The sequence below is a fragment of the Sceloporus occidentalis genome, unplaced genomic scaffold (genome assembly GCF_023333645.1).
Source record: "Sceloporus occidentalis isolate IW3139 unplaced genomic scaffold, rSceOcc1.0.p SCAF_5, whole genome shotgun sequence".
Classification (NCBI taxonomy): Eukaryota; Metazoa; Chordata; class Lepidosauria; order Squamata; family Phrynosomatidae; genus Sceloporus; species Sceloporus occidentalis.
In genome coordinates, this window is record NW_028316985.1 from 135,723,855 (window position 1) to 135,744,231 (window position 20,377).

Consider the following 20,377-nt stretch of genomic DNA (forward strand, 5'->3'; position numbering starts at 1 on the left):
AGTGAAATTAACTAAATATGTAAAATAGATATTTGCTCTGCTTCATGGCCAGATCTATACTTGTACACTTTGGTTAAAACCATTTTTCCTTTTCTATTGCTTTCCTTTATTGTTTGCTTGTGTAATGCTTAGTAAGCTTTTCTTGCCCTTTTCTCATATTTATACGTATGGTCTACTCTATTTCATAGTGAGTGATTATATTTAATATTGATATTCACACATGAATGTTGGCACTCCCAGGCACTTTTTTTGATTGTTCAAAAACTAAGTGAAATTTAAAGATCTTTTAGATGACGTAATCATTATTTATCAATAAATACCTATTAAACAGGACTAAACATTTTGGCATTCACAGAATTTGTCATGTTCTCAGCATTTACCCCCATCCTTCTCTCCTTCCTTCATTTTTCACCTTTTCATTTATAATCATACTGTTGCATTTTTCAGCAGCGTAGGCTTAAGGTGAGCTTGCCACAGTTCTAAAAGTAAATTTACAGTAAATTTACAATAACTGAACACCTGTTAAATAGGATTAACAGAAACACAGAGCAGAGCAAGGCAGAACATGATCACAGATAATACAAAGTGCAACATTAGGAAAATAACTGAAATAACCCAAATGCCTCAAAAACAGTAATGCCTTTATTGCTAGCCTGAAGCTAGAGACAGAGAGAATGTGTCAAAATCTCATAGTTTAGGGAAGACCTTGTCATTTATTCCTAGCATAACAAGCATCTGAACATAAGAGGACATGAAGCAAGTTTGCCAGTGATAAACATAGTAATGGACAGATTTATAAATAGTCGTTTCCTCAGCTAACCTGAAAAAATGAATCTTAAGATGTAAATCTTAAAGAAGAAAATTCTCAAAAATTAAAGAAGGAAGAGAAGGGATGAAAGTGTATTGCTCACATCTTGTTCCTGTATAAACTTAAAAGGTTATTTCTAATCCCTATTGAACCATTTTTTAAAATCTTAGAAGCAGATGCTTCCAGTTATCTGTGGGAGATTTGGGGATAATTTTTAAAATGTGCTTGCAATAGTGAACACTTCAGTTTATATACTTTAAAAAGCCCTAAAATCACCAGTTGTATTCTCATAGATGTGCAAGTCAAATGACTTGTTCTTGCATAAAAAGCTTTTATATTTCTTAAATGGCAAGTCTGAAATATAGTCTAAAGCACCTGGCATTCCTTGGCAGTCTCCCATCCAACTACTAACCAGGGCCGATGCTGCTTAACTTCCCAGATCAGATGGGATCTGGTACCTTTAGGGTGTTTAGGCTTAGGGATATAATTCAGGCCTATTAAATTAGAAAATTCGGCTTGTTTACCTGATTATTAAGCCATCTCTCGGCTTTATTAAAGCTTTCATCCTATCAGATTTCATTGTGCTGTACAAGATAAAATCAAGGCTGTAAAATGCAAAAACAATGGAAAACATAGTAGAGATATATCTTTTCCCTGACTTTCCAAAGGGTGCTCAACAATGGCTCCTTTTCATCCTGGAGAGAAGTGACCAGTGGGGTCCCACAAGGCTCTGTCCTGGGCCCAGTGCTATTCAACATCTTTATCAATGACTTAGAGGACAAAATTGGGGGCATACTTATCAAATTTGTAGATGACTAATACCCCAGAGGACAGGATCAAAATTCAAAATGACCTGAATAGACTAGAAAGCTGGGCCAAAGCTAACAAAATGAAATTCAGCACAGAGAAATGTAAGGTACTGCACTTTGGGCGGAAAAATGAAATGCACAGATATAGGATGGGCAACACCTGGCTGAATGAAACTACATGTGAAAGGGATCTGGTAGTCCAAGTAGACCACAAGTTGAACATGAATCAACAGTGTGACGCAGCAGCTAAAAAGGCCAATGCAATTTTAGGCTGCATCAATAAAAGTATAATGTCTAGATCAAGAGAAGTAATAGTGCCACTATATTCTGCTCTGGTCAGGCCCCACCTGGAATTTTGTGTCCACTTCTGGGCACCACAATTTAAAAAGGATGTGGAGAAACTGGAGCATGTCCAAAGGACAGTGACTAAAATGGTGAAGGATCTGGAAGCCATGCCCTACGAGGAACAACTTAGGAAGCTGGGGATGTTTAGCCTGGAGAAGAGAAGGTTAAGAGGTGATATGATAGCCCTGTTTAAATGTTTGAAGGGATGTCATTTTGAGGAGGGAGCAAGCTTGTTTTCTGCTGCTCCATAGAACAGGACCCGGAACAATGGATGCAAGCTACAGCAAAAGAGATTCCACCTCAACATTAGGAAGAACTTCCTGACAATAAGGGCTGTCTGAGAGTGGAACACACTCCCTAGGAGTGTAGTGGAGTCTCTCTCCTTGGAGGTCTTTAAACAAAAGCTGGATGGTCATCTGTCAGGGATGCTTTGATTTGGATTTCCTGCATGGCAGGGGGTTGGACTGGATGGCCCTTACGGTCCCTTCCAACTCTGTTTATTCTATGATTCTATTATTCTATGATTGCAGTGGTTGCTATCCAGTAAGTAGAGATTGGGGGACTTTCATGGTCCCTATGTGTCTTCTAAACTAAACACAGGATATAGTGAATATGAAACCATTACCAGTGCGTAACTCTAGGCTATTCATTCATAACTGCCCACAGAATTCGAGCTAGCATCTTTCAGAGTGGCTGGACAAATGCTAGGAGTTTTTGATCATTTTTTAAGTTCATATATAAAAAAAGTAGTTGAGAATTTCCTCCTTTCTTTTTAATATGAAAAGTTTATGGCTTCATTCTATTAAATTACTGAAATAGAATGCCCCTGGATATTGTCCTGTATCATAACTATTAGTTAGGATTACTATGTAAAGCCTTCATGTTCAGATGCCCTGGAAAATGAGTTTTTATGGGGAGGGGTGTCACCATCAGCTCTTTTTTATGGTTTTCCTGAAAAGCTAATCTCCAAAACAGGATGTGTGCTAGTATTTTGTTCTTATCCACCAAAGCACCATCTCTTAATGGTTTGAGAGGATATACTTTCATTCCTCCTTTCTTCCTGGGCCTTGTAAGAAAGCTGACCAGATGTGCAATATGAAACACCAGCATATGCACTACAAATATAATTTCTCTCTAAAGCGTAGAACTTCTCAAAGACACTAGTAACAAGATCAAAAGAAACAATGTCTCTTCCTGCTCTACACTTTGAAGGAGAGAGGAGGGAGTGGAGATCACACCTTACATGCTTTTGAAAGCCCAATGCAGAATAACTCCCAGCATGTTCGAACTGTTAACTACACCTTGAACAACTTTCCTTCATATCCATTCTCCACATGGAATTGCTGCAAGCTGTCTCTCAGCAAACTGCTTAACTTGCTCTGCTGTTTGTTTCTGCAAGGTCCTCTGAAAGTATATTATTTCATAGGCCCTGTGCAGTGCAGTCCTATGCATACATATGAAGGAGTGGGTTCAGTGGGACTTGCCTCAAAGTAAGCGTGTTTAGGACTGCAGAAATTCTATCCACATTTATCTGTGTGTAATAATAAATAAATAAATAAATAAATAAATAAATAAATTTTATTTGTATTTCCCGCCTCTCCCTATGGATCGAGGCGGGATTACAACAAAAAATAAAAACCACAATACAATACAAAATACAATATTATCTAAAAGTACAGTCAGTAAAACAACAGCAATTTTACTACCAATCACTAAAAAGGCCAAATCGTTATCAATTTTCCGTGCTATCAAGTCAAAGTGGGAATGTTCCATAAAATCAGCTATAAAAGGTCAGGTGGATAGGGCCAAAGAGGTCCGTCTTAAGTGCCTTTTTAAAGGCTTTAAAGGTGGTAATGAGACAGATCTCTTCTGGTAAAAGGTGGCACTTTTACAAGGTAAATTTCACTTTTTTCAATGTCCCATCCCTCTGTGCATCAGAGAACCTTTGATAGACTCCAAAATTGATGGAGGGTACATCCAGGGTGTAGCCCACATATTAACATTCCTGTTTTAAAGGGTCAGAAAACAGGTGATGGGTTTTGAAGTAACATTCTTGGTGGCATTGAAGAGAGTTTAATCTATGTAGAGCTGTTTCAGAATATACAGCTGGTTCTCTTGCATAAGGCTGTATTAAGATTTTATGGGCTTCTTAATGGTGAAAAAATGAAATGTAGGATTAATATCCCAGTGCCAGGAGGTTAGCTTAGAGTAGTATTGGCTTGTGTTTCACTCATGGTTGAAGAAACCAGGTAATTAATTCTTACATGGAAACTAATGATAAGCAGTCCATAGATGTGCAAGGTGGCATGAGAAGTAATTTAAAGTCAGGAGAATACCACTGATGATTGGTCACCTGGAATTAGTCTGTCTCTTATAGCAGGTGCTTATGATTCAAGGGCTCTTTTGGCAAATGAATGCAAATTGTTTTATGATGGAAACTTTATTTCAAAAATTTTCTACTTAAGTGATGGACCAACAGCCAGTAAATCACACAATAGTACTTCATGTCCTGGCTGAAATGTTTAAAAACTCATATGTTGTATACACAGTGTATACACTAAACTGCATGTCTTTTGGCTCATAATGAAATACTTCAGATACATTCTGTACCAGTTAAAAACCAAAATGCTGTTGCTGCTGCTGCTGTAGCCATTTCAGCCAGCCACAGTTAACAGTTTGGCTGCTGCTCTTCAGACTAGCTAAAGTTTCTAAGCACAGGCCATATACAACACATTACAGTATGCTAGACAGCATGTAACTACAGCATATGTCACCATGGCCAGATATCAATCCACAAGGAAGACGCACAGTTAGCACCGAGTCTTAACTGTAAAAATGCTCTGCTGGTCACCACTCAAACCTGGGTTTTAAGGCTCAGGGTTGAGTCCAGGGGAACACCTCAGCTGTGAACATGTGTTTTCAGGAGGAGTGTAACACCATCCAGCACAAACTGAACCTGAGCTGCCCTTCCATTGACCAACAGCACTCACGTCTTGTCTGAATTAAATTTCTTTTCCCTCATCCGGTCCATTAATGATGACAAGAGCCCAGGAACTGGTTTAGAACTAAAACATTTACTTTGGACTTAGGTGTAAGGGAATATTAGAACTGAATGTCTCACCTTACGAATGGCACCAGACCCCAAAACTCCAGATAACATCTTCCAGCAGTTTCTTGTATATGCTATTTATTTATTTATTTATTTATTTAGGAGTATTTATACCCCCACTCTTCAGCCCCAAAGGCTCTCAGAGCAGCTTACAAATGTTTAATCAGACATTCCCTGCCCTCAGGCTTACAATGGCAGGTTACAGACCGCCGAAAAGCGGTGGTCTGGCTCCGCCTCCGCTTGCAGCGTCTGGGAGCCGCAGCCTTTAAACCACGTGGCTCCCGGATGCTGCAGAGAAGGAGCGCGGAAATCGAGCTTCTCAAGTCCCGGAAGAGTCGTGCGCTCGCAGCATCATTTCCGGGGTGCAACGTGCATACGCAGCGCGTCCGCTACGTCAAGATGGCGGCAGAACGGCCACTGCCGTTTTGTGCGCGCGGAGCGCGGACTAGGGTTAGGGGGGTACAGAAGCACCGCCCCTTCCTAACCCTAGTACGCGCTCGTCGCGTACTATATGGCGGTTTGTAACCCGCCAATCTAAAATGACATGATGCAAAAGGAGAAGGGAACAGCGGTGGGAAAGATCTTCAGTAGTTTTTCTCTCCCTCTGAGCCTAGATGATGGCAGATGGATTGGAGGGAGGACCTTCTTCTTACTGTAGGCTAGGCCCAATGGTCTGCCCCTCTCTCCCTCTGAGGCTGGATGATGTTAAATCGCATGGGGGCAGAACAAAATCCTGAGATGATTCCACAGGCTAAAGAATCCCCCAATCAATACCTTTTTGATATGGCCCTTCAGGAAGGGATGGAGCCACTATAAAACAATGCCTCTGAGCCCCTTTCTGCTCCAGAAAGATGCCATGGTTGATGATTTTGAAAACTGCCAAGAGGTCCAGCAAAACTAATAGCAACACAATCCCTAGTCCAGCTTCTGGCATAGGTCATCCACCAAGATGACCCAGGTTGTCTCTGTTTCATAGCTGGGCTGAAACAGATTGAAATGGATCGGGATAATCTGTCTCATTCAGAAGTCTCTAGACCTGAGCAGCCACCCCATGGTTTAGTATGGAATATTCCAAGATGGAATATTGGAACCTAGCTGGTAGTTGTTCAATATGGGTGAATCCAGAGATAGCTTTTTGATAGTGTTCTTATACCTGCCTACATTAGACATGAAATAGGTTGCCTAGTTTTTACAAGGCATTGATCACTCTACCCACTCAGCCAGTTCCCCTCCAGCTATTTTAATAACTCATGAATGAAAATACACTTGTGATAGCCTTCACTTCTCCAGTAATTTTGTCCACATCCTCAGGCTGTACAGATTGAAAAGTATCAATTATCACTATCCAGCAGAGGCCAAGATTACATCCACTGGATCTGCATTATAACATTCAGGTTGGAATGGATCCAAGCAAGTTTATTTGCAAAGTGCTGGGCAAGTTTGTTCACAATGGGCTAAGAGCAGTCTTGATTTTCCTCTCATGGGCAAGCATTTAACATCCTTGAATGCTCCTTTCATCAACACTAGGTCCTTAAAAAACCATGGGGGCCATTTAGTTCCATTCAGTGAGGAAGATGTTCAGGAGGGATCATGTCCACTGCCTGGTCATTTCTCCATTTCAGATGTCAACCATAGTTTCAACTAAATATGCAGGGGTAGCTGTGTTGGCCATTTAGCAAATTCAAACAAAAACCCACCAAACAGTTCTACCTTTATTGGCCAACCAAAATGCACACTATACTTGTTGCAAGCTTTTGAAGCTCCATGGTCTTGCATCTGCAATAATTTGGTAGATGTAGAGGTAAAACATGCTAATCCAGTCCAAATTTAAGAAGAAAAAAATTGTTTTACCTTGATTCAGACACACCAATTCCAGCCAAGTCTCTGTGCTGCATACCAAATTAGTATGCTTATCTGGGTCAAGTACTGAATGGCAGTGGTTTCACCTTTCATTGACCTGGCATTTTCAGTCCAGGGAACTGTTGTTAAGACTATTCAGATTATTTGACTTGGGGAACAGTTTACATGTGATTAGCACCTTGTTGTTATTAACTCTCCTATTAAAGAGTAACTGTCTCCCCTTCTATTGTTTTAGTTCAATTGGATTCTGGTCTTTATTAGTGAGCTATCCTTGAAATCTGTTTGAAGGGCATGACAGAAATATCTATTATAAATACAATAAAGACAATCATATTATTATTATTATTATTATTATTATTTATGGTATTTATACCCTGCCCTTCAGCCCTAAAGGCTATCATGAATCTAACTTACTTTAAAATTAGTCTAGGTTTTCTCAAGTGCAATTTTATGAAGGGCTACCGAATTCTGAATCCAACACCAAAATTGTTATACTAGATTTCTTTGGGGTTACTTCTTTGTCCCATTTATTAGTGTAAGATATCATTCAGTTCTAGTATACCATTACATTTGCAGAAATAAGTTCTGTCTATTGAACTATATTTTCCTAGTCTTCAAGACTGTACAATAGGGTGCCCATAAAGCTACTGAAGTAAATCCACTGAAATGAAGGAGGATTACTTTATTTACATGTGCCTTTTTCACAACTTATTTTGAGTTTTCCTTTTATGTATATGCCGTGCCACATGAAGAGGAAACTGACTACTCAAAATCCCATCACCACTCACATAATAATATCATGGCAGATGGTGAATTTGGAATTTTTCAGGATAAATGGATTTTAGTTATTTAAGCTCTTAACTAGGCCAGCAGGGCAGTGATTACCTGTGACAGCCTAAATAACTGGAAGCCGTTATGTAAGTAAACTATATGTTTTCTTATGTAAAACTATTCTCAATATTCTGAAAATACTGTCAGTTGAAAATAAATTTTAACAGCTGTGAGGAAATAAGATTATTAGAGGAGAAAATAACCTACCCCATGAAATAGAAGGGGAAAGAGCTTAATGAGATTATAATAGCAGAGGTTTTCAAATTGTTATTTTAAAATGATCTTTAATTAGAGGGGGGAAATAGTATGGTCAGTTTGAATATAATTAAAGCATTGTGACGTCAGCTGCTATTTAAAGCCTGTTGAGACAAAACATAGAAGGAACTGGTCATGAATGAACAAGGCAAGCATGCATAAAAACCACCCACTCCTCTTCCAAGCATCTCATAGTCTTGCAGATAGTGTGGTGGTAACATTTTTGTCCACTGTTTTCTCACAGCACCAAGGATAAATCAATGCTTGCAGAGGGTTGAGGATAGGAAGTGGCAGGACAATTCAAAAGGGCTTTATAGCTGCACTCTGTGTTTGCTTTTTTAAAAAAGTGTTGGATGTTTTTTAAAGTGCAGTAGTACTTGAAAACATGTACCTGGGGGTGGGGAGGAGGCTGCAAAAAGAGAACATGGCTTTTTAAAAAAGGCCCTTTAGCATAATAATTATGTAGGTTTTCTGGAAATAAGGTGGAAGGTGAAATCAGCTCTTGTCCAGGCACAGCTCAGAACATTAGTACCAGTCATGCACAGTATCAAACTAGGATACCTGAGAGGAAACTTGCATCCACATAGCCTCCCCAGGTGCTTATTCTCAGCTCTTTTTTGGGGGAGGTTGGCATCAGAACTGAAGAATAAGAGCCTTCTTGGTTTAAGTCCCCTGTTTACAGAATACCCACCCCTGGAAGGTTTACCTGGCACCTACTTTACCCTTTTTTCCAGTACCAAATAAATAAGGATATTTTCCATATTTTTTATTTTCTAAAGTGTTATGTTTCTATTGCTGCTAATTTTAAAATCCTGCTATATACATTTTAATTGTGGGGGGGACTTGTTTTAATGGTAACTGATATTTTACTCTATTGCATTGTATGGTTTTTAAGATGTTGTAACCTGCCTTGATTACTTGAGAAAAGGCAGGCTATAAATAATAATAATAATAATAATAATAATAGTTATTATTATTATTATTATCCCATCGGTAGTAATACTCAAGGAGAAGCGAGATCAATGTGGGTGGAAGTTTCTTGAAAGTGAGATATTAAAGGCACAATTGAAATCCATTCTGGCAAGTAAGTGATAGTGTGCAAAAAAAAGGTTCTCCCGGAGCCCTCACGACCAAAGAGAGGAGTGGTCTATGTTTGCACTGATATCTCCTCAGACCATCTTAAATGGCAACAACAATAACATCTTGACAAAATTTAGACCTGGGACTCTAACATCATCATTTCCCTCCTCTTGTATGATTTTTAATACCTTTGCCTGATGATGAAACCTGTAGACCTACAAAAGCTTGAATGATATATTTTGTGCATTTTTGGTTCGCCCAATAAAGGTACAACTACTTTATGGATTTTAGATGTTATTACATCTGTAGTTGGCTGAAGTTCAAGCCTTCTCTGCTTCCTTTTCATGTTGCTTACAACTCCGCTACAGCCTTCAGTGGCTTGTGATTCACTTCTGTCCTCTTATTTTTCCTTGCAAAATGCTGTAAATCTATGGGTTTATTCAAAAATATATCTCACCAGGTTCAGTATTGCTTATTCTTTTTTTTAGGTGTCCAGAGATTTTTTAATCAAAGACATTGCATCAAAACATACATACAGCCTGGGAAATAAATGATTCAACAGTAATCCTAAAGCCCATTTTCTTCCACTCTAACGATTGACAGATTGACAGTTTGAAGCCCAAACACCACAGGATGGAGTGAGTTCCCATCACTAGTCCCAGCTTCTGCCAACCTAACAGTTTGAAATCATGTAAAAGTGCAAGTAGATAAATAGATACCACTTCTTTGGGAAAGTAACAAAATTCTGTGCAGTCATGTTGGCCACATGACCACTGGAGTCGTCTTTGACAATGCTGGCTCTTTGGCTTAGTAATGGAGAAGAGCAATGTTTTCAAAGGGGAAACTTTTACCTTTATTAAATGGCAATTAAACTAGGAGTGGGAGAAGAGATTGATTTGCACATTCTCCAGGCTTTTCCTATAGCTCTGTAGACTTCACCTCTTCCCTTTAAATCCATTTCCCTATCTATGAATCATTAGGATAGAATGGAATTCTAAGGCCTCTCTGGTCCCAATTTGCTCTTAATTTCTTATCACTGAGAGCCCACTTTACTGGTTCTTCTATACTGTTTTCTCTCTGCTCTGTATAAAAGATTTGTTTGAAAATCTTTTAAAGAAAAAATTACTGTTATTTGAATATGGTTGATTCATGTTTGCAAATACACTGTATCACCCATATTCCTCAGAATCAATAGATCCTATTTCAGAACAAAAAGCATGTTTAGAATTGGAGCATTAATATGATATACTTCTGTTTGTCTTTCAAAACATGTTAGGCAGGATCTAGTTTAACTAATCAGAAATACACTTTATTGTTTCTTTGCATCTCCCTACCGCCACAACTGGGTATGAGCCACCATTCACAAGCTTGTGAAATCTATAAGAACAAGGTATTTTCCCTGATGGCATTTTTTGGATTTGCTGGACTCGTGTACTGGCATTCAGTTGTCAATAACAGTTTCAGCTAACTATGAGTATATAAATATTCCCTGTTACGTAGAGAAAGATCATATTTATTTATCAGAGGTTATTCACAGTGATGTGTTGCATAATTGTTTAAAATTCTTAGCTGCGGTGTACAAATATAAATGTCATATAAATGACTAAAAGGCAACTAGTTATTATGCTTGTTTTATATTTTACACATTATATAAATAATTTCCATGTTCTGGTGTATAGTGACTTCCTATCATCTGGAGGGTGTATATATTTGAAGGCCTATTGTGAACAAATAGACTTGGAACAGTTTCTGGGCCTGCAATGCTTATAAAGATGTCCTTTTCAGTTACATCAACTACTATATCCATACTGGACCTGCCTGGATCAAAAGCTTTCTTTCAGTCATTGTCAGTGTTTTTATTATTCATTTTTAGGTTAGAAAGAAATTTCCATTGCAATTTACCCTATTAGGGAAAAAAAATACAAGATTCAACTATTGTATAACTCAGAGTTCTGCAACCAGCATGACTATTAGCCATGCTGTCTAGGGGATTCTGGTGTTTGCAGTCCAAAGCATAACTGTTCTGAACACATTTCAAAAGCATGGCGTCTGTTATGCCCTCTACACTATGTGGATCATATTTTATTATTCTGGAATCTAAAGACAATGTGTTTGAAATTTTTTAATCTAAAGGCTTTAAAATTAGGCTGCAGTTTTGGAGTGACTTTCTTGGGAATAGATCCCACTGAACTCAGTGGACTGTCTGCGTAGATAGATTGTACAGTCTGAATGTGAAATGTAATAGGTTTCATAATTCTGGCAAATGTGAATGATTTTTAAACTGTTTTTATTTCACATTAAGCTAGAACTCCATCTATTGTTGGCACATTTCAAGATGGCATTTCAAATTTGAAGAAAAGCTTGCACTTATGTATTAGTGTATATATCAGTGGCGGGTTGTGGTGTCAAATAGAAGGAGGCAGTTGTAGAAGATATCCAAGGTGCTGAATTGTATCCCCAAAATAGTTTCAGCACTTTGGATACCTTCTTTCAACTAAGATATCAATCCAGAAAAAAAAATTAGTTAGAATACAGTACCTGGTATCTTAACTTTCAAAGATATGCTAAAAATCACATCTCATTTACTTGTTAGAAATGTGTTTGAGACAGATGTGCATGGATTTTCTTCTCTAGGTCCCATGAACATAGCTTTGCTGTTTGCATGCCCAGAGACATTTATTTAAGAAATTACAAATACCATTGTTTCAGGGAATGTAAATTATTTTCAGAATTTCAGAAATTGAAAAGGGATAAGTGGAAGGAGAAAATGTTGGGCTGGTGCCAGGCGATAGCTCGTAATCCTCACAGACTCCCAAACAGCACAAGAACCCCTGAAGTCACAGGTGATGCTACACAAATCTCTGCCTTGGTGAGTTGGAAGCTGTGTTTCATGATGATGGCATGTAAAAAAAAAAAACCAAAACCTGAACCAACACATTTGAAAGTTGCTAAATTCAACCTCCCTTACCCCTAGCAGTGCTTGCGCCTTTTATTTTATCTCAAATTTTTGGCTTTATGTGCATCTTTGTGTTTAATTTTGTATGCACCACAACTGTTCTGTGTTCATGTTTTCCAATGTTGTTGCCTTTTATTGCACCTGCTTTCCCCTGTATATTGCATGAGATGGCTATTGGAAATGTTTTGCTGTTCTATGAAGGAAAAATCCAGGGCTGCACAGAAAAGTTCCTTTTCAAGAACTTCAAGAATATTCTTATGGTACAAATGTTTAATCCTGAAAGTGTATAGAATATTCTGATCATTTTTACTAGTCCTTCATGCATGACATGAACAGCAGTGCCTTATTCAAAATCCTATTTTGCTTGGTCTCTAAATATGTCTATGATAAGAACAACAACAAAATATTCAGAAAATTATGCATCCTTTTGACATCTATATGGTGGATGATAACTGGGTTTGCAAGGCTAATCATATATGTGGTAAGTTATATTCCATTCTAATTGTTGGTTAAAAATAAAATATATTATTACAAAAATATATAATTTTTTAGAGTATTGTTGTTTGTTGAGAGATAGTACTGATACATATACCCATGAACCAGAATTACAGTATATACTCAAGTATAAATTAACCTCATGTAAAAGTCAAGAGCATATTTGGGGAAGAAAATTAAGGATTTTGATATGACCCGTGGATAAGCCAAGGGTAAAACCTAGGAGCCACCACCATTTTCCCACCCAGGCATTCAAAACAGCCTTTTGTCACTCTACTCAGAGAAAAGGAGGATTCATTTTTTTTAACATAAAAGTTAATATCCAGTATTAACTCTTACCCAAAAAGAAGGAATCATACCCTTCTCTGAGTAGAGTGGTGAAAAGCGAGAGCTTAGTCCATCTTGGGGAAAACTAAACAAAGCACCACCCTCTCTCCTCCATGACACTGCTTTTGGCCTTTTTGAAAGCCTGGGAAAGAAAATGACAGTAGTTCTTTAGCGCATCCCCTCAAAGGAACAGTGAGAGTAGAAGGTGTCAGTGCTTCTTTTAGGTTCTCCTGAGATGGACTAAGTTATTACTTTTTGCCACTCTACTTAGAGAAGAGGATGAGTCCCTTTTTGAACAAGTTAGTACTTACATTGACTTATGGATAAGTCAATCTAGGATTTGGGGGGATTTTTTTACTTATATTTCTAGACTTATACATGAATATATATAGTTAGACTGCCTTGAATTTTATTAACCTGACTGGTTCCCACTAAGGGGCTCTGCAGGCAGGCCCTAAATGGAGGCCTCCAGCCGCCCCCTTTATAGCCAGACCAGAGCCGCAGCAATTGCATGCCATGGCCCCAATCTGGCCTTTGCAGGGCACAAAAAATAGCTGCAAAAAGTGGCTCCTTTTTCTGCCCTGCAAAGGGCACTCCTTTGGTGCTGTGTCCGAACACAGCTCCAGACAAGTGCCGTGATGCTGCACGCCATATGGAGCAGTGTGCAGTGTCACACCGTCCTGGGGGTGGAGTCGGGGCATGCATCATATGGACGCTACACCCCGCCTCCGCGCCGGCCTTTAAGGTCGGTCTGGACAGGGCCTCACTCCCCAAAGTTAACAGAACATTATTTTCCCAGTTTTACCTGACAGATGCTGATATTTCCAGGCTGTAAATAGTCATTGATATTTTGTGAAGGATTGGAGTAGTTCTTGAATTTTCATTTAAATACAAATTCTTTTTGAGCTATTGCCAGAGCATTTGTTACCAGATTCAAAGTTATCTTATTGATAGCATTTTACATATATCTTAGTATCATTAGCATAGAGTTTCTGAAGCCTTTATACATATTCATGCTTAATTATGCAGAACAATTGAACCAGTGGAACTTATATAAGTATTAACTAAACAAGCTACTGTACATTGAACTATAGCTATAGAAGTATTGAGTTCCCAAGCTACCATCAGTGTGTCTACTCTATGGGAATTCTGAACTGGATGTAGGCTTGATTTTTGATAAAAGAAACTGAGATTGTTATACTGCACCTTAGCTTCAAATCCTGAATTCCACTGAAATTTGTAATATTTTCAAATTGTGTATAACAGTGAATCTAAAGAGTTTGCTGGAGATCACACTCTTATTCACAGGTCTGTACCTCTCCAAATTTCCTGGATGCTTCATGGTATAATCATATACATATACCTACAAGTCACATGCCAATTTATGGCAATCTTATGACTTCCATAGGGTTTTATTAGGCAAGGAATACTCAGAATTGATTTGCCATTACTTTCCTCTGAAATATAGCCTACAGGACCAGGTATTCCTTGGTGGTTCACCATCCTAATACTAACCAGTTTAGCTTCCAAGATCAGATGGACTCTGGTATCTTTGGCATATTTAGGACTACTCAGAAAAAATCCCATTGAATTCAATGGGGCTTACTTCAAAGTAGATTGTTGTTGTGAGCCTTCAAGTCATTTCTGATTTATGGTGACCCTAAGGGGGACCTATCACAGGGTTTTCTTGGAAAGTTTCTACAGAGGGAGTTTGTCATTGCCATCCTAGGTTTCATGGCTCAGTGGGGATTTGAACCCTGGCCTCCAGAGTCAGAGTCCAATGCTCAAACCACTATGCTGGCTTTTACACATATACTTTCCTTTCCCCTGATACAGAAAGTTTATTGGACATAAAAGAGTGGAAGTAGAAAATCCAGTCTTGCTCCATGTCCTCTAATTGTTACTCACCCTAGAAGGGAGAGAAGAAGCTTTTGGAGAAAGCATGATATGTCTTGACCCAGAAGCTCTGGTTTAGGTCCATAACACTGTATAAACATAATCTACTTGACTCCACACATTTTAGAATTGAGATAATTAGAAACTACTATATAAGCTTGCATTGAAGCATTTCACCATACTTCTTGGTCATTTTATGTCAGCAGTAAAATAACACACACCATGTTCCTCATATTTCCTCAAAAATAATAAAAATTGAAAAATAGATGGATAATAAACTGAACATACAGCAGCAGGATAACAATACATATGTTTTATAAAAAAAGAAACAAATATTCAAATATTTGATCTCTACATGCCAGACGGACAAATATTGATAGTTTTAAGAGGGCTTGGTCCATTAAAAATGTCTATAGGTATGTGTAGATGAACAGATAGTTATCTTTCCAGTGATGCTGTATAACTCTTTTAGCTACTGAAAGGTCATTGCTACTAACTAGAATTTAATTTCTAGGATCCAGGCAGATAATTTTAAAAACACATGTAGATCTGTAAAATGCAAGGGATGCTGCAAGGCAAAATTAATTTGACTAATAACCTCCCCTTCCTCAAAGATATATACCCACAGGGCATGTGTATAGAAGACTCACGAGGGGAATTAAAGTGACAATAATTTACCATACTCAAACTTTTACTATAGGCAGGTTTACTCTTTTATATTTATTGTTTTTTGTACAGTGCTGTGCAAATCTACAGCGCTAAATAAATAAATAAATAAATAAATAATATATCAGTCCAGTACGCATATATGAAATAAATCACACACACCCCATAGAAGTCACAATTTAACATTCATAGATATAACAGATGGGGTCCTTTGATTATGCAAAGCAGGACATTTTGATTAATTTTTCTATTCATTCCTAACAATATGCATTACATATTTGTTACACTGAGAATAAATATTTCTAAATGGATGGATTTTTGGGTTGGGGGTTGCATAGATTCAGTTTGCATTTCCAACAGTGGACAAGATGCTGAAGCATTCAAATTTTAAGGGCCATTTCTAGATACCAACAATTGCTTTAGCTGAAGATAATGCCATTCAGCAGGAGGAGACAGATACCTAACCTTGGTTTTGGGGCACGAAAGGGCTCATCATAAAAACCAGTCAGTTGATTCAAAGTTGGCCTGTGAGTCCAAACGTTTCATATGAAAGGCTTCTTTCCAGTTTTCAAGCCTAGATTACTCCATAATTTTACATATAGATGGTAGAAGGAATCAAAATACTGTACAGCATTTGTGATCTCATATGCCAGCTTTCCCTAGTGGCAAAAACCTTGAAGAGTAAAAGCCTTTTCTAACATAGGTGGAACCCAGTATTTTCCATTTAGAAAAAGGCATCAGACAAAAAAAATTAAATACAACCCAAGATGAAAAATTCAATATAGATAAATATCTCAGTGACTACTGCATGTCAGTAAATAGGCCTAGTGTTGTAGATCTAAAGTAGCAAATCCACCTTCTTTAGATGAAAGCTTCCTCCTCATCCTCATGGAAATCTGTGGTGATGAGGAATCAGACATGGATTTCTAAAATAAGCCATTAAATGTTTTTAGAAATATTGAGAGGGTATATAGCGCGGTTTCACTCATAAAACAGCTATTATCTTGAGTAAAATATTTACTGTGAGTGTATTAACCTTACCCCAAGCAATCAAATTTAAGGATGCCTATCTCCAAATGCAGAGATATCTCAGCAATCAATTTATTAAAATTTATCAAATTCATACAAGAAACAGTCCTGGGAATTATTATTCCTAAACATATAATATCCTCAAGGCATTACCAATATTGCCAGGAGACAACTTCATTCTGTGGTTTACTCTTTCCCATCATCATCAATTCAGGTTTTGACCAGATATTTAGATAGATGACTTCCCAAATTAATACTAGAACAGAGGACTAAAGCTTAGAAATAAATGGTAAAATGCCATCAGCATAGCAGATAGTTTTAAATTCTCACGACTCATGCACCAAGCCATGAATAAATATATTATAATACACACACGTGTTTTATAGCCTGGGTTACTTGTATTACCTTAATACTGATTATTTATTTCCTGTATCAAAATAATATTTTATAAAGGACATTTTAAAGTATTTAAAAGCAGGCTGTTCTGTATACTTTTACCATATAACATGTGCCCAGGGTACATAATATTTGAGTATATTGTACATATTTATGCAGCTATCTTTCCAGGATGCTTGTCTAGGGCATATTGTGAAGAAAGCCATTTATTGTAAGTGAAATTCCTACCCAAGTTCTTATATTAAGGTGATGGAGAATTGCTAGTTTAGCCAAAACAAATGATACACAGTTTTTATACTTTGCTTTTCTTTACCTTTAGGAATATTTTAACATTTTCAGTGTTTTACATGAGGCAGGCATTTCAAGTCAAGCATTACTAAAGAGCTGTCAAGAAGATACATTGAAACAAGGAATGGGAAAGAAAGGAACAGCTCTTCAGTTGTTGAAGCATGGACCTGACATCAAAACGGAAGAGAAGTGAATAATTGTTTAAAATAAGGTTCCTTTATTGAGAGGCGTAATAGTGTGGCACTCTGGGCAAAATATTGAAGAGAGAAGACGCAAACTCTTTAAATGTATTCCAGATGCTGTCAGGAGGTTTACTACTCCCCTGTTCAACAAATAATTCTGTCATTAAGCATTTTGAAAAGGATGTCTAGGCAAGTCCTATTTTTGCAGAAGCCTGTTAGGGATTTCTCATTCTCTCTCCACCTTTTGCCCACACCTACAGGGCAAAGAAATGAGAAAAAAATATATGCACAAGACCTACCATCTGCTGAAATGTGTGTATTCCTGGCTTCCAGACATCTTGGAAGCTGTTAAGAGAGCATGCATTGGATTGGAAAAGTGAGAAGGAAATCATGTGAGGAGGGAAAGAAACAAAACGAGTGGGCCCACTTAATAATCTTGCCTCCTTAACACCTTCTCAAGTGTGTTCCTTTCCCAGCTTTTGCTCCCAGAAAGGAGATTTCTGTGTGTATGCTCTTCTCTTTCATTTGGTGACTTCAGGCTGCCTGGAAATTAGTGAGGCTGAAAGGAAAGGACATATTGGAAGGGAATTAAGCACGTGTGTTACTTGGTCATATGTCTTTCCTCACCATCATCCCACAAACTATTCAGAAAGTGTAGAAGTTCATGATATATGAAATTTCTAAAAAGAGATGGATTTATTCCATCTTGATATCAAAGATGTACCTCATTTGTCTGAAAGGAAACACTAAATATTTAGTTCCACCCCCTGCCTATACCTGGTTTCACCAGATTATGCCGTACTACCGAGACAAACACCATAAGGAAATGCAAGCTGCTGGCATAACAAGTAATTTCTTACAGTTCAGGCTAGGAACTTGAGGAAATCAGAATAAAGCAACAATATTAAATACAGGAAGTAGCAAATAAGGAAGCCCAATACAGTATTGTTAACCTCAGTTTAAAAAAGAGGGGGAGGGTTCCCACAATCAAAGTGACCGACTGAGAAAAAGGAAATTGAGTGCAAGATTCTTTGAAATTCAGGGTTTTGTTGGAGAAAATATGTTTATTTGCACATAGAATTTCCTGCACAAAAATGTTTTGGGGAGACAGTGTGTACTTTGTGCAAAAACAGGTGCATAGCAACAGTAATCATTTTTCTTTGCACCAATCCATGTATGTGCTGCATAAACTGTGTAAAATGTACAGTTTGGGCAAACATACAGATTGCCAACAGAAGAAACACGTATAATTTTCCGTGCAAATATTTTTGTGGAAGAATCAGTCTGTTTCACCCAAAAATATATCTTCTGCAAAGGAAAACCTGTATGAATTTTAAAAAAAATGTATTTTTGCTCAAATGAATTTTCCCAGTGAAGCCCCAAAATACAAATAGTGGCTAAAAATCATCCAGAAACCTTTACATTCTTGTAGAGTGGGGACTAAATTGTTGAAATTATTCATTTTTGCATTTGGGAACAAAATAAGGAAATATTTACATCCCTAACTGATGCTTTAATATAACTAGCCATTTTGGTGTTGACACTAGTTATTTTCTTGTTTAACTGAATGTGAAGAATAGATACATTAAATGTAGAAAAAAATGTCTCCAAATAATGATTTGGAGCACCTGATCCACTTGAATTCTGCTCAAATTAGCTTCTTCTTTTTGCCATTTTTACTTAACAGCACTCAAAAGCAACATACGTTATATTCAGAAATGAAAAACAAGACAATAACAAACATCAACCAACATAACAACAAACTAACATTCAAAACAAACAGTAATTTCTATCCTCTAGTTTTGATTGATATTAGCTTCAAGAGGTACACTGAAGTAAAACAAAGCCACTGATGGTAGACTTGACTGATTTATTGATTACAAATAGATTGCAGTAACAGAAATAGAAGCAAAGGAACTGTTCTTATGTCCCTTTAGCCAAATACTGACATAGAATCAAATGCTGGTAGAAACTGGACTGTTCTTATGTCTCTTTAGACAAATACTGACATAGCATCAAATGCAGGTAGAAACTGGGTATGCACTGTAAGGCTATTCCAGTTAGCTCCAATTGGACTTCCATGTTCTCAGATGAGGTGCCAGCACCCCCTTTCTATAATGGGGCAAAGAACTGCTCTGCAAAGTGAGGGAGGTAACAGGATTAGCTTTGAGAAGCTGTGATGACACTTCCAAGTTATGATCTCCCTCCTCCTTCCTCTTAGGTCTGAGAGAGGGAAAATATTCCTGTTGCAGAGAGAACAGTGTCCTTATCAGCACTGAGAATGACACTGACTTACACTAACTGAACATCTTTTTGTGTTTATACTTTCTTTTTGCCTTGCACCAACCAGCACTTTGCCCGATGTAAGGACTATACAAAAGTCATCAGAGTACAGTAGTGGATGAGTACTGTTCTTTGTAGGCTTCTTAAAGAATCTAATACACATAAGTGTGATTATATACTATAAAAATAGTATGTAGTGAATGAGAAGTAACTGAACTCCTCCCCAGTCATTCCACCATAATGCTGGCATTTAGTATATATCTATGTACCTGCTTTTAACAATTAAATAATTACCTTTAGGGAAAAAAAGGTTAAATGTTTCTAGTAGCCTTAGCATACGAGCTCATGTGCTTCCCACACAGCTTGCCATTCTTTCTGAATCATGTTTTCTCAGTTATGTTTGATAAGAAAATAGACCTGTATGTGTTTTATATGGCTAAATAGATATTAACTGGCAAATTCATCTAAACACAGCTACAGTTGGCTCTCTACTTTTGTAGGATTAACTTCCATGGATGTGATTATTTGTGAGTTTGTCACTGCTACTTAACTAGCAACGTAGCTGCTGTTTAACTAGTTTAAGCAATTGGTACTTTCTACTTAACACTGCCTCTCCCACGACTGATAGTTCATGCCATACACACTGGCCTTGTTCTTCCATTTCCTGCAACCTGGTGGTGCTGTAGGTGGTGGTAATGGTGATGCTGGAAGGAGTCATGATGGTGAGTGATGGTGGGAGCTGCTCCCATCAGTCACTGGCTC

The 20,377-nt window shown here is 37.7% G+C and overlaps 1 protein-coding gene across 4 annotated transcripts in view; it reads left to right on the forward strand.

The window, feature by feature from the left end:
• Positions 1-20,377, forward strand: part of MARCHF1 (membrane associated ring-CH-type finger 1) — a 175,950-nt gene that overhangs the window by 47,282 nt on the left and 108,291 nt on the right. For 3 of the 4 annotated variants that reach the window (XM_089525573.1, XM_089525575.1, XM_089525574.1), the window contains one exon: positions 11,827-11,966. The exons of the other annotated variant lie outside the window; for it this stretch is intronic. In XM_089525573.1, the coding sequence (XP_089381699.1) occupies positions 11,865-11,966 (102 nt within the window). In that variant the 5' untranslated portion in view covers positions 11,827-11,864. The remainder of the gene's footprint in view (positions 1-11,826; positions 11,967-20,377) is intronic. 4 annotated transcript variants of the gene reach the window in all.